We start from the raw sequence: 12843 nt of genomic DNA, 5'->3' as shown, positions 1-12843 counted from the left end.
AATATAGACACTATCCCTTTTGAGATTTCTTAATCTGAAACAGGTAAAGTACCCACATCATGGTGGTCTGAGGATTAAAATTTCAGTGTGCCCTGCCAATGGATAGCAGGTATACTTGCTAACAGCGCACAAACTTTAAATGATTTGTAAGAATGCATCGGTGCACTCAGCGTCTACTAAGTGTCATGGTAAGTGTACTCTAGTGAGGCATTTAAAACTAGAACATCTGGTCTCACTTCATACCGTGAAACTAGTGTGCTGACAAAAGGAGTTAATCTAAATGTGGAGGTGGTTTAAATGTTTGAGCAGCGTTACACTTCAAGACTCGAAGGGGAAAATATTATTTCAAAACATCCTTTTTTTTTTTTTTTTTTTGCTGTGTGCAAGGAGAAATAAAGTGTTGCCCTCCACACTACTGTCATTAACAGTTAAACATCTCATTATTTTTTGTTCCAACTATATGCATATCAAACTGGTCTCCTGCCTTGTAATTATGTATGCATAGCTGTTGAAAACAGTAAATTGTGCTTTTGTCATACCTATTTGGCTGTGTTAATACTAAGGAAAAGAATATTTCAACCAACCATTTTTCAAATACTTTACTACATTTTAGGGATTAAAATATTACGTCAGAACCGAATGAGACAATAAGCATTACCTTTGTGTCTGATTTAGGTGTTAATTTTGGCTTGGGTGTCTACGAGAGGGGAGGTGACACTTGCTGGCTTTGCTGAGACGATGCGTCGTGTCCTCTTGCACGCTGAAACATCCTTAAATATTCTCATTTGGTTTTCAATTTATTGTAACTAAATTAAATCTTTACAGCTGACACGCAGCATGGTATAGTTGAGGGAAGCGTATGAGATACAGCAGGCCACGGGCAGAAAAATGGCATGTACAGATGTTGAAAGTCCCTTCGTGGTGTGTATAAAATGAACATCTTTTATGCATTGTTATGCCTTAGGACTTTTTCTTCTACCTTTCAAATGAATCTTGCAGGCCTTGGGAGAGGTCTTGTAAGAAGAGAAACAAGTCTTCTGTTTTTTCTAGTCTTTGAAAGAAGAGAATGCATTTTCAACTTATTGTTGCTGTAGTCTTTTTTTTTTTTTAATTAATCTTTGCCAGAGACGTTTTTTGGATGTGATTACTTTGTATATTTTTCTATGTTTAAACACATGCTCAAAATACATTCTCAATGATGATAGTCTTGAGCATGCTGTCCTTTCATATTATTTTTTTTTTTGATCTTCAGGCAGTGTTAAGATTGCAGAGATGTGATACCTGCTTTAACAGCAATGCTTAGCAGTTACATTATGTTCCTGCATAATAGTATGTTAATGGAAAGTAAATACATTGTTAATGTAATAAATTGGAAAATTTCATGCCTGTATAGTAAGAATTCTTGTTAATATTTTGTAAGATTATCCAATAGTCTAAAATTGAGAATGCAAAACAAAAACAGTGTAACTGGTTTAACTTTAATAATGTCTTTTGTAACATGCATACACAAGGTTATTTAGGAGTAAGTGTGGAAATATTCTTGAATGACTTGTATGTGGATGTATATTTAAGATAAGCACTTTGTTCACTTTTTGGGGGGGTTTAATCTAATTATAAAGTTAATAAAGACGCTTATTTACTCACTGGAATTTGAAGATGCACCTGAATTTTGCTGCGTACATACAATAACAGGCTAATTCTCTTCTATAAACCTTTGTTCTTTTACTGGAAAAGAAGGGTTAGGATGTTGCTGTGAGCATATGAGGCTTGTCAGTCTCTGCCTTTGTTCTGCTTAAACGTCTTATCCTGCTTTGCAGTCCATTTGCTGTACATCCTTCCCATTCCGTGGAGCCCCATGTCTGTGCAATACACAATATCTGTACCTAGTCCTGTTAAAGAGGTGTTGTGCCCATTTAGTGTTTATGATGCTAGTTGGAGGTGTAAGTCACTTCTTGTCGGTCTTTCTTTTTTATGCATATCTGAGGAAAACAAGCAATCTCATTGACAAAATTCTTCATTAACGTAGGGTTGAGTTTTAAGACTCAGGTGTTTTTTGCTATTACATTACCATCAATGCAAAAACCTCACTGTTTTAAAGCTTTTTGAACTTCGGATGACATACAGGGTATTTACTGCAGCTATCCTATGGCTTTTGGGGAACAACCTGAAAGCTATACTGCTTTATCCATTGGTGCTTTCAGTGATAAATTTAGAATGGTTGTTTTAAATCTTACTGTCACAGAGTTGTTATTAGAAATGGAGCTCTTCTAGAAGCGGTTTTCACGTGGCCATGTTCAGGTAGATGGTGGTACAAAGGCAAGTCTTATCTCTATAGGAAAGATGGGGAAGCTGAAGCTTACCAGCAATAACTGACTTTCATGTTTTTTTCCTCAATTTTGTACTTTAAGTCAGCAGGAAGACTGAGGCTTGGTCCACCTCCATTCCCTGGATTGCTGTACCCGTTACTAGGAGGATCTGTCTCTGTTGCAGCCCCTTAGTGCATAACCAAGCACTTGCCAGAAAGGATCAGTGCTTGAATGTGGAAAAAACGGTTGCACAATGATTGAACTCATGATTTTAAGACACACCCTTAAATAGCGTATGTATTCCAGTTCTGTTGTGTAGGGTATGGTCTTTGAAAAAGATCGGTAGCCTCAGATCACCCCCCACTCCCTCCTCCCCATCTATCTCTGTCCTATTTTCCTAATTTTTGAAGGTCAAATAGATAAGGGTGACTGTCTTGCAGTTTTTCTGCAACTTCAAAATGATAACTGTTTGGCACAATCTGATTAAAAAACAGGCTGTTAAATAAAATTTGCTACTGCTGATTTTGGCTGTCATCTTTAAATCTTTTCTTATAGGAAGCTGCTAGAAGTTGATGCTGACAAGAAAACCTTTTACTTGCAAATACGCTACTAGCTCAATAAGCACGGTGAATATTTGAACAATGATGATTCGCTAATACCTAGAACATACGTATTGACTGTATGTTGAAGTGTAAGTGTAAGGCTCTAGTGTGTCAAGTGGAAGATGTTGAAACTGTGCCTGCCTTTACTGCTTCTGTATGATTTCCATATGTTGTGCTCTACAGGAGTGTATTCGTCAGCTTTCATTCTTGAAATCATGGTTAGGTATCGAATTCATTAAAAATAATAAATATAAATTGTATTGGCAATTTACAAAAAACGCCTGAAGTACTGAATGTTTTCAAAAGATTTGAGTTCAGTGAGGCTTGTGAAATAGGAGAAATAATACAGTAAGTAGTCCTGGGGAAATGCTCTGTCCCACTTGTAACTAGCAGAATTTTGGATGTTAATCTTATTACACAGCCCTATCGCTGTCTCCTAACAGTGTGCTAATAACATCTAATGCCCTGCTGCTTGCACGATTGAAATCCTGGGGCTGCCTTACGGAAATGTTTCTACAAGGAAGTGGTTCTGCGGTGCCTGTGGCCCTGATGGTTTCCATGGGAATGAGCATGAACCCGTGTACTGTGAAATGTGTTATGAAACTTTGTGCTGCGGAGAAATACATTATACCAGTGTGTGAACAGGGCAATGGAGAATTTAAATACACAAATGTAATGGTGCATTTTTCCTTACGTTGAGGCAGTATTTAAAGTGTACTAATGGTTTGCGAACAGCCATGGAGATGTGTGTTACCCTGAACTCTTGTGCAGTCTGAAAAAAATGAAAATGTAGCAGGACAAAAATCAGGAAGAAATTGGCCTGTTAGGTACAACACACCTCGAGTAACATTTTTCTATGTTTCTGCGTTTTAATAAACTTTGCTTTTCTTCACTGTTTAATGACTATTTCCTTTGGTGCACTGCGGTTTGTGTTTAACTTCTTCCCTTTGCAAGAACAAGCAGCTCGCTTGGAGGTGAGTAAATAAATGACTTAAACAGATGTTTCATGGCACCTGCAAGACATTAGCTGATTAACGTAAATTCCTGATAAGAGTTGAGGAAAACCACAGCCTATGAAAAACCAACAGACCTCTAACCAAAACCCAGTAATCTCCCCTTTTAATGTTGTATTTGTCGAGAAACAGGTTTAGTGTCTGCACTATTTCAGTTCTTCAGGCTGAATTCCACCTACCTATTTGTATCAGTAGCAAAATCTTTTTCATTTTGTGTTTTAGATGAGATTTTTACCTGTTTTAGTTCTAGGTATTAACTAACGCTTTGTTTCGTGTCCTGTCTGGTTTTATGTAGAATTAGTGATTTCTGTAATTTGGCCTCTTTTTTTTTTTTTTAATAGGCTTTATGGTTTTTTTTTGTTTGTTGTTTTTTTTTTTTTTTAAAATAAAAAAATCCCTACAGCTTTTGAAGTATCCCGGTAATAAAACGAGAAGCTAACCCACGTGTATAGCAGCTGGATGTACTTCAGTAAATACAGCGTATGTGCCAGTCCCTTGGCAGTGCCCTGTGTGAGTGACCACGCTGGGGCTGCTGGAAGGTGCAGGTCGCTGCATCGCCGTAGAGGAAGGCCCTGTTCATGTTAGAGTGGGTTTCCCTCTTAGAGTCATAGAATTGTCTAGGTTGGAAGGGACCTTTAAGACCATTGAGTCCAACCATCAACCGAACACTGCCAAAACCCACTGCTAAACCGTGTCCCTCAGCACCACGTCTGCCCGTCTTTTAAATACCTCCAGGGATGATTCCACCACTTCCCTGGGCAGCCTGTTCCAGTGCTTAACAACCCTTTTGGTGAAGAAATGTTACCGAATATCCAATCTAAACCTACCCTGGTGCAACTTGGGGCCATTTCCACTTGTCCTTCTTGCTTGAAGGGAATTCTAGAGCTGTTGAATTCCAGCAGTTCGGAAGTAGTTCTTAAAAATGGAACGAAACAACTGAAACTGTGGATGCTTGTTTTAGGTGGGACATTACCTGGTGGTGGTTTAAGCTTTGCATGCAGTTTGTGTTGACCGTATGGCTGAGATACGTGTAATCTGTGTAACAGTTACAGAAGGTGAAACAGGAACCGAATGTCTACTTTTTCTAGACTGAGCTTCAGGGTGAGCAAGGTACAGCTTTTCCAGCCGTGCCCCAAAGAGTGCACACAACCAGTTAATGTTCAGGAAGGAGGCATAAAATGCCTCTTGGCCTGTCACTGACTTTGAGTTGTGCTTTGAGTCAGCGGCTTACTGAGATAAAACAGCACGGTATATTCCATGTAGCTTAATGCTATGTGTGGATATTATCACCTACTTTGTCCTTTTGCAAAACAAAACCACAGGAGAGTGTTGAGTTGGATGGCTGTAAGCACATTATGAGGCAGGAGGTAATATGGAAAACCATTAAGGTTCCTATAATTATAGGTTGGTAGGGTTCCTAAACCAAGTAGAAGTAACTGAAAATATTGATGTTAAATCAATAATCTGTTACGATTTGAGTAGTTTTCTTCAGCTTGATGTACATATTGTGGAGCTGCAGTACTTGTTGAAGGTTACTGATGTTCCCTTTTGTACATAATAATCAGAAATCTTGAGGTTTACAGACTAAGCGGGTGATATGGTACCAACCGAAGTAATAAATCACCCAGGGAACAAAAAGCTTTAGGTGCTTTTCATATGCTTCCTAATAATCAAAAGTATTCAAATAATACTGGAGCACGTAACATCCCCCCACCCAGCCAAAAAAAAAAAAAAAAAAAGCCCTACAGTTCAAGATGGAATATTCTCCGTTCAGTCATTCAGTTCAACATGGATTTCCAAAACAATTTGGTACTGAGGACCTACATGAGACAAAACTAACGGAATCCTATGTTTTATAATTTCAGCGTTAAAATAGTTAAAATATATGTAGTGTCCCCTGCTTGAGGCCCACCTCAGACCAGCGGAGTTCAGGCTCAGCTCCAGGAAATTTCCACTCTCATGTCAAAAAAGAGATTTTGATATTTGCACCTGATTGAGATGGTATGAAATGGCACGCATCGTTCTGTTATGCGTTCTATATAATTATTGTTCTTAAGCCCCAAATTTCTGGCAAGTTCAGAAATAAGATTTTAACATCTGGTGTTTATTACCTGCTGAGTGACATAAAATGTAAGCATACTATTCCAAGAACTGTATTTTCAAAGGCTTTGTAGATGTTGGTGTTGGGGCTCTAGCCAGTCAAGATAAAGGTAAAACATTGTGGGGCGTTTGAGGCCTTCTGTCCAAAGGATGACTATTATACTTGCTAGATAGAACAATGAGGGCTAAGACTCGTTATTTCTGAACTTGCTGTTCAGAAACAACACTTTTTTAAAGTTGCCTTGGTTTTCAGGTCTACTCAGTGTTGTCCTTTTGGTCGTAGATTTTGTACAGTATGTTCAGATTAAGTATCTCTCTGCTTACTTGTCAGGGAATTAAATTAGCTTTATTTTTGGCCACCAATCATAGTTAAAGTTGAAGATACCTGTCAAAACAATTACTTTAAGATGTTGAAGGTCCTAATGGAAAACAATAATTTTTCTTTTTACTTCTCCTGACATAAAATTGGTCTAAGTTCTAAGAGCTTTTATTCCAAAGTTGAGCATGAGGAAGAAAAGAATAAATGTTTAGACATCAGTCATGTCGGAATGGTCAAAAAATCAGCACTATTGAATAAGAAAACTTAGAAAAAATTCAAAAATCTCTGCAGATGATCTAGAATATGCACGTAAGTGAATTCAGGTTTGATTGTCAGTAGAGATTGTCATATTTATCAAGATTAGTATAACATGGAAAATTCAACTTCACCTCTAATTTTCAGTTCTCCTCATGGCATGACTTTATGTGGTGGCAGTCTTGCATCATGTAGCTTCGTATCCAACACCTGAAGGGACTACGGTATCAACCTGATTTTGTGCTTTTGACGTGGTATCTGTCAGTGCTTTCTAGAACATGTTTCTGTGGACTGTGCTGATTAAGTTGGAATTTTTTATGTGTCATTGTAAACATCTGTCTCCTTAATCATCCAGAGGAGAGCGTTATGTGTATTAGACATATGTTTTCTTACTCTTGACCGTTGCAGTGGTATCTTTAATTTACTGCAGAGCTCCTTTTCTCCTGGCAGGAAAGTTGAGAGACTTTGTTACTGCCTTATCAAGTGGTGCTATAGCCAGGAGACAGATCAGCTCAAGGCAAGTTTTTGCGTGGTCAGCTTCCAGAACTTCTCATTTGTAAGTGTAGGAAAAGCATTTGTTTGCAGTGTGTCTATAGCAAAAAAAACCCAAACCAACCCCAAACCCCCAAAACCCCCAGCCCCCCAAAAAACCTGCCCCACCTCATCTGGAACTACTAAAAAATGTTAACGTTGTACATGTTTCACTATATCTTGCTCTGGATTTCTCTCTCTTCCCATCCCACAAGTCTTTGTTTAAAAGCAAAGCTGTTCTGCACTTACCTGAGGATTTCAGAACTCTCTGATTTTTTTAATCAAATTTCATTTTTGCGTAGCTACCTTGGTGAAGTTTCATCACAACGCAGCTTGTAGATTTGCTTTTGGTGTAGTGTGAGCTAGGGAAGCAGGCAGGGCACTAAATTAGCACAAAATTTGATGCGTAAAATTTGGTATGTCTTTTTTTGGATAGTATTAAATAGATTAACTCTCTTTTTTCCAGAGGTGCTGTATATGGTCTAGAGGTAGGTGTCCCTGCCCATGATCTTTAACTAGATCATCTTTAAGGTCCCTTCCAACTCTAACTGTTCTATGATTTTATGTGTGTCAGGTAGACGTCTTGATTCCAGGTATCCTTGAGTTTAGCATAATTAAAACTCAATTGCATGAGTCGTCGTTAGTAATCATTGTTGAGATCTATCCATTTACAAAACTACATTAACAGTTCTCCCTTGAACTTGGTCTGTGCAAGGAGTTTAAGTAAAATTGCTCATGCTGTAATGCTTAAATGTAAAAGTTTGTGGTTTGAGTTTTAAGAATTCATATGGAGAAGGCTCCATGTGTGATACGGATGTATTCAAAATATATCAGACACTATTAGTGGTAATAGCTTTCAAGCGTCTTTTGCAGAGCTAAATATTGATCACAGTTTTTCAGTAGTGTTAAATATGGAGAGGATGTGGTGTCGTGGCATCTCCCACATTTGATGCCCGTGTCAGTTATGGTTGGTTTGAAAACAGCTACATAACACAGTCTTATTTACACTCTCTCCCCATCCTCTCCCCAGATGCTGGCAATTGGTGCTAGTGGTTGTGCCGACAAAGCTTTCTTGGGTGAGAAAAAATGTTAAGCGTTCAAAAGAGCTTAAATACTTGATTTAAGACTGTAAATCAGCTTGTTACATCGTGTATCCAGTGGGCTAACAGAAGCTCTCTCATGTTTGATAGCACATCTGTAAGGCACAGCACAGGTACTGGAAATCTGCTTTCAATGTGGTGTCTTTCAGCTCTCTGGGACACATTCATAAATGAATCTTCAGTGCTTTGATTTGCTGTTGTCTCTCTTCAGAGAAATACAGAAATGTGCATCTTGGCATATTCGTGTCCTTACAGTGGAATCTTCCCAGGACCGCCCCAAAGGCTTATGATACTTCAGCTGGCAGTTCATGTTACAGGTATTTCTGTAATGAGATACAAACTTCTGAAATTAACAGCTGTGATGTCGGGATGTAGCCAAAGTTAAAATTCGGCATTATACTCCTACAGCTAAAATATCTATCTTTGAAGTTTTTAATAGTTTCAGAATGGTTCTTTTTTGTAGTATGACTATGTTCATGTTTGAGCAGTGCTTTGAAGATTTGAAGATTAGAAACACAGCTGAAGTGCAAACTTTTTTTTTTTGCCTTTTTTGTTAATTGAGGATTAATGGCCATTAAAATCTCACAAGTGGCTACTCCAAGTGATTAAATTGCTTTGGTTTTTTGAACACTAAATTTACAAGGCTGTGGGACTCTTGGGTTTTATTTAGTAGCTATTTGTATATTCTTTTCTAAAGAGTCTTTGTGTACCTAAATATTTCTTACATAATAAATCAAGCTTCATACAATCATTGAGTTATGTGTTCAGAGGTATCAGAATTTAGAAATATGATTTTTTTTTTTTTAACAGTAAGTCAAATTACTTGATATATTTTCTACTTGAATACATAGCCTTTCCTGGTTAGCCAGCTGCATTACTTAAATAGCAGTAACCGTTGAAATGTGGTTTGGTTACTGTTAATTTTATGTAGCAACAGTGTAGCAGTGAAGGGTCCAAGGGTATTTAAAAACAATTATAGTTTGTACAAAGAGGCAATATCTTTTATTAGATTAATAGGTAAATAGGAATTGTAAGTAGTATTTGGAAAGTGAATCAGCATTGGATGAAAGATGGGTTATTCTGATGTTCACTTAGATTTTTCTGGGATTTTTTTTTCCTGTGTCATTTGGAAAAATTGATTTGTATTTCTTAGTGTATTGTGTTACTTGCGTTATTTATATTAACACTTCTTACATTTATTTTCAGAACAATAAAACTATTCTGATTCTGTTCTTATGCTTCATCATAACATCTTTTTGGGGAAATTTCTAGATACACGTTAGGGTTTATTTTTGGGGGGGTGCGTGCATGGTTTAATCAATGTAAAGTGTTGGTTTGTGCAGTGAAATCAGGAAATGTCATGACACTGTCATTTATATAGTGATCAGTTCGTCCTGTTGTATCTAAACTAACAAACAAATGGAAACGACATTTTAGGTGTTTGAAACTGGTCTTGTTATCTCTAGAGAAGTGAGTTCACTTCACACTTGAAGGTCTGTTGTTAGTACTGAGGCGCGAGTCCCAGTGCATGTTTCCCTCTTGGTTATATGGTAGTATTTTGACGGCAGGTTTTTCAATCCAAGTTTAAGAGCCTGCTATACTAAAGGCTCATGTCGTATGCACTAAATAAAACTCTCTAGAACAAAAACCAAGAATCGCATGTCATTGGATGCATTTCTCAGACTTGTTTGTTTATCTTCTATAAATGATTTCGGTAGCTAATGTATTTTCCAGTGCAGTCATAAACCTGAAGTTCTGCAGCTTGCTAACGGGTGTGAAATTTAGAGTATTGAGTTCATGACCTTCTGTGCTACCTTTCTCAGACTCCGTCAGAAAACTGACTTGCAGGTAGGACTAAACTGGGGTCTTTATCTCCCTGGATGATATCTGCTGTGGTCTTCAGGCTGGAGATTGAAAATGGCAGACTTATGTATGCGATTACTTTGTTGTGTATTGGGTTGTTTGGTTAGCATTGAAGAGTTTTGAACTCTTAGTTTTATCTCCCTGAAAAATCATTGGTACTCGATGACAGCTCATGCTCTTTTCATTTGTGGCTGCTTTCTGCGAGCAATTATCATCAGAAATGCTGTGATAAAATTGACATCGTGTCACAAACGCTCCTGGAATGGAGTCAACGGGCAAACAGGATTCACAGTAACAGGGGCAGTCAATGTACATAGAAAACTGAAGAGCAAATGAAGAGAAAAATACTGGAAAAGGTGAAGTTTACAAGACTGTAAAGATATTGAGAATAGTTACGCAGTTAGGCAGAGAGCATGCTGGGCTGTACTCTGTCCAGTGAATTATGGGTTCCTTGACTGCAGAAGACAGAGCTTATGGCAAATGTATGATAAACCTTAACTTCACACTAAATGCAAGTTGAATATTATTTATATGCTGGCTCTGTAGTAGAAGGCATCCATCTTCTATGTCTAGGTGATCTCGAACTTGTGTTTGCTGTACTGCTTTCAGCATTGTTAAATTCTACTTCACTGCCCACTGATCTTAATTTCTTTACAGTTTGCCCATGAAATGAGATTTATATAGCCAAAGTACCGTTTTATCTCTCTGCTTGGTAGACCTCTTTTGACAAATTGGTTAAAAAGGTAAGTCCTCAAAGGACCTGAGGGACAGATGTAAATGTGTATTGGGGTGGAACAGTGTTCTCTACCTGTGATTGAGAGGCTCCAGTGTGAGTGTATCCGGATGCAAGAGAAAGCAGAAGTGACTGGTATTGTGAATGAACAATCAACCGATGGGTGTTAGTCCTTTTCAGTACTTACATCCAACTTAGTTGGAAAAAGGTATTTGTTTTCCGTTCTCCTTCCACCTCACAAGCAGCCTGTATACGTAACTCTTGGTTTCCCATTTTACCCCAAGAAGACAATGTGTTTGTAAAGAATTTGTTTTCTAGTCACCTTTTTCTTCTATTTAACCTATATTGTGGCATTTCAATTCATTAGTGTTGTTTTTCAAAACTGTGACATAAAGTTCTACTAAGCAGCCAAGGAGAAAACTACCGACAAATATATATTCCTGATATGTAAATTAACTTAACTTTCTTTTTTTCCCCTGTAGAATGTTCACTAAATACCAGTATGTGTACAAAATCTGTTCTCAGGGTGGTTGAGCTGATGCTAATCTGTTTGCTAACAGACATTAAAGTGCTATTGCTTTAATGACAACATAGTTATCAGACATTTTCTGGTGCATTTTGCTTGGATGGATTAGGATTTAGTGAAATAAAACCCACTTGTGCTGGACAAAGTATACGTTCTTTCAAGTCTGTGATTGTGGTTAGTGTCTTATCTTGTTCTGGTTCTTGTTGTTAAGCATAAAATTTTACTTAAGTGTAAAGTGTTTCTGGCAAATGATTGGCTATTTTTGAGTGGTTTTGTTCATACTGTTTCAATTTACGGTATCATCTCATGAGAATTATTCATTGTGGAGTTCAGACTTAGGGAAGGAAGTGAGAACTGTACTATTAAAAATACGCTGAGTAATTTGTGCTCCTTTTTTCATTCTTCTGTCATTCATTATTCTTAAATATCCTCTGACACATAGTTTACAAAATATAAATTACATTATCATCTGAAGTAAAACTGCAATGAGATGTAATTTTGAAGGTTAACACAACTGAAATTTGGTGCATTTCATGGCTTTTAAAAATTTGCTACCAGTTTCTGCATAGTTACTTTCAAGGTTTTGTGGTAGTTTCTTGTGCAGTGTTTCCCTCAGGGGGGAGCTTATTGCCCCTACAAAATAGCCTTTAACAGGTACAGCAACAAGGTAAAGTAAAAAAGATCAATATTTCATTTTAGAAGGGTGTTGCAGAAAATTGGTTTAGAACTGTATTTTGACTGTTCATTTAATGGTCTTTTTTTTATTCTCCTGTAATATTAGGATATCCTCCAGTTCTTCAACCTGTATTAAAATTGCTGGTGTTTAAGCCAGTAGTTCACTTGGTTTGCGGGTCTAATTTATGCAACACTTCAAGAATTTAAAAATTCCAAATATATAGTTTGAGGACAGAAAAAAACCCATTGCATAATATGATTTTCTTGTCTTTGTGTCCTAGGTTGTGTTAAAGATCATTAAACATTACCAAGAAGAAGGACAGGGGAATGAAGTGGTCCAGGGAGTGCTGCTGGGTCTTGTGGTGGATGACAGACTTGAAATCACAAACTGCTTCCCTTTCCCTCAGCATACAGAAGATGATGCAGACTTCGATGAAGGTAATGGTTACAGTTTTGCAAAACTTTAGGGTAAAAAAAAAAAAAATAAAAAAATTAATAAAAATCCCTATGTGCAAAGAAGGATTTTTATTTTGTTCCCCACAGTGACAGAAGCTTCTGTGTGATCAGAAAATGGTTTTATTTGACTTGAGGTATCAATGGGTTAACTCACAGTGCCATCCTGCATGTCCGACTGAAATCTCGTCTATGTAAGAAAAGTTAACAGCGATAAATACCGTATTATATGACACACTTATTTTAGAGTAAGACTGTGCACACAGGAAGTTACATAAATTTCCAGTCTGTAATTCGTATAGATTTTAAAGCTTTTTACGAAAATGGCTGTGTGTGTATTATGTATGTATATATACATGCACATATG

General features: G+C 37.4%; 1 protein-coding gene across 1 annotated transcript in view; it reads left to right on the top strand.

Moving 5' to 3' along the window:
* The window catches only part of EIF3H (eukaryotic translation initiation factor 3 subunit H), an 89791-nt gene that overhangs the window by 10887 nt on the left and 66061 nt on the right, over nucleotides 1-12843 (top strand). Inside the window, exon 2 of the mRNA XM_074577711.1 lies at nucleotides 12305-12461. Coding sequence (XP_074433812.1) covers nucleotides 12305-12461 — 157 coding nt within the window. The remainder of the gene's footprint in view (nucleotides 1-12304; nucleotides 12462-12843) is intronic.

This window comes from Larus michahellis, chromosome 2 (genome assembly GCF_964199755.1).
Source record: "Larus michahellis chromosome 2, bLarMic1.1, whole genome shotgun sequence".
Taxonomy (NCBI): domain Eukaryota; kingdom Metazoa; phylum Chordata; class Aves; order Charadriiformes; family Laridae; genus Larus; species Larus michahellis.
The sequence above is the reverse complement of the archived record's forward strand: the minus strand, read 5'-3'. Positions and strand labels throughout refer to the sequence as shown.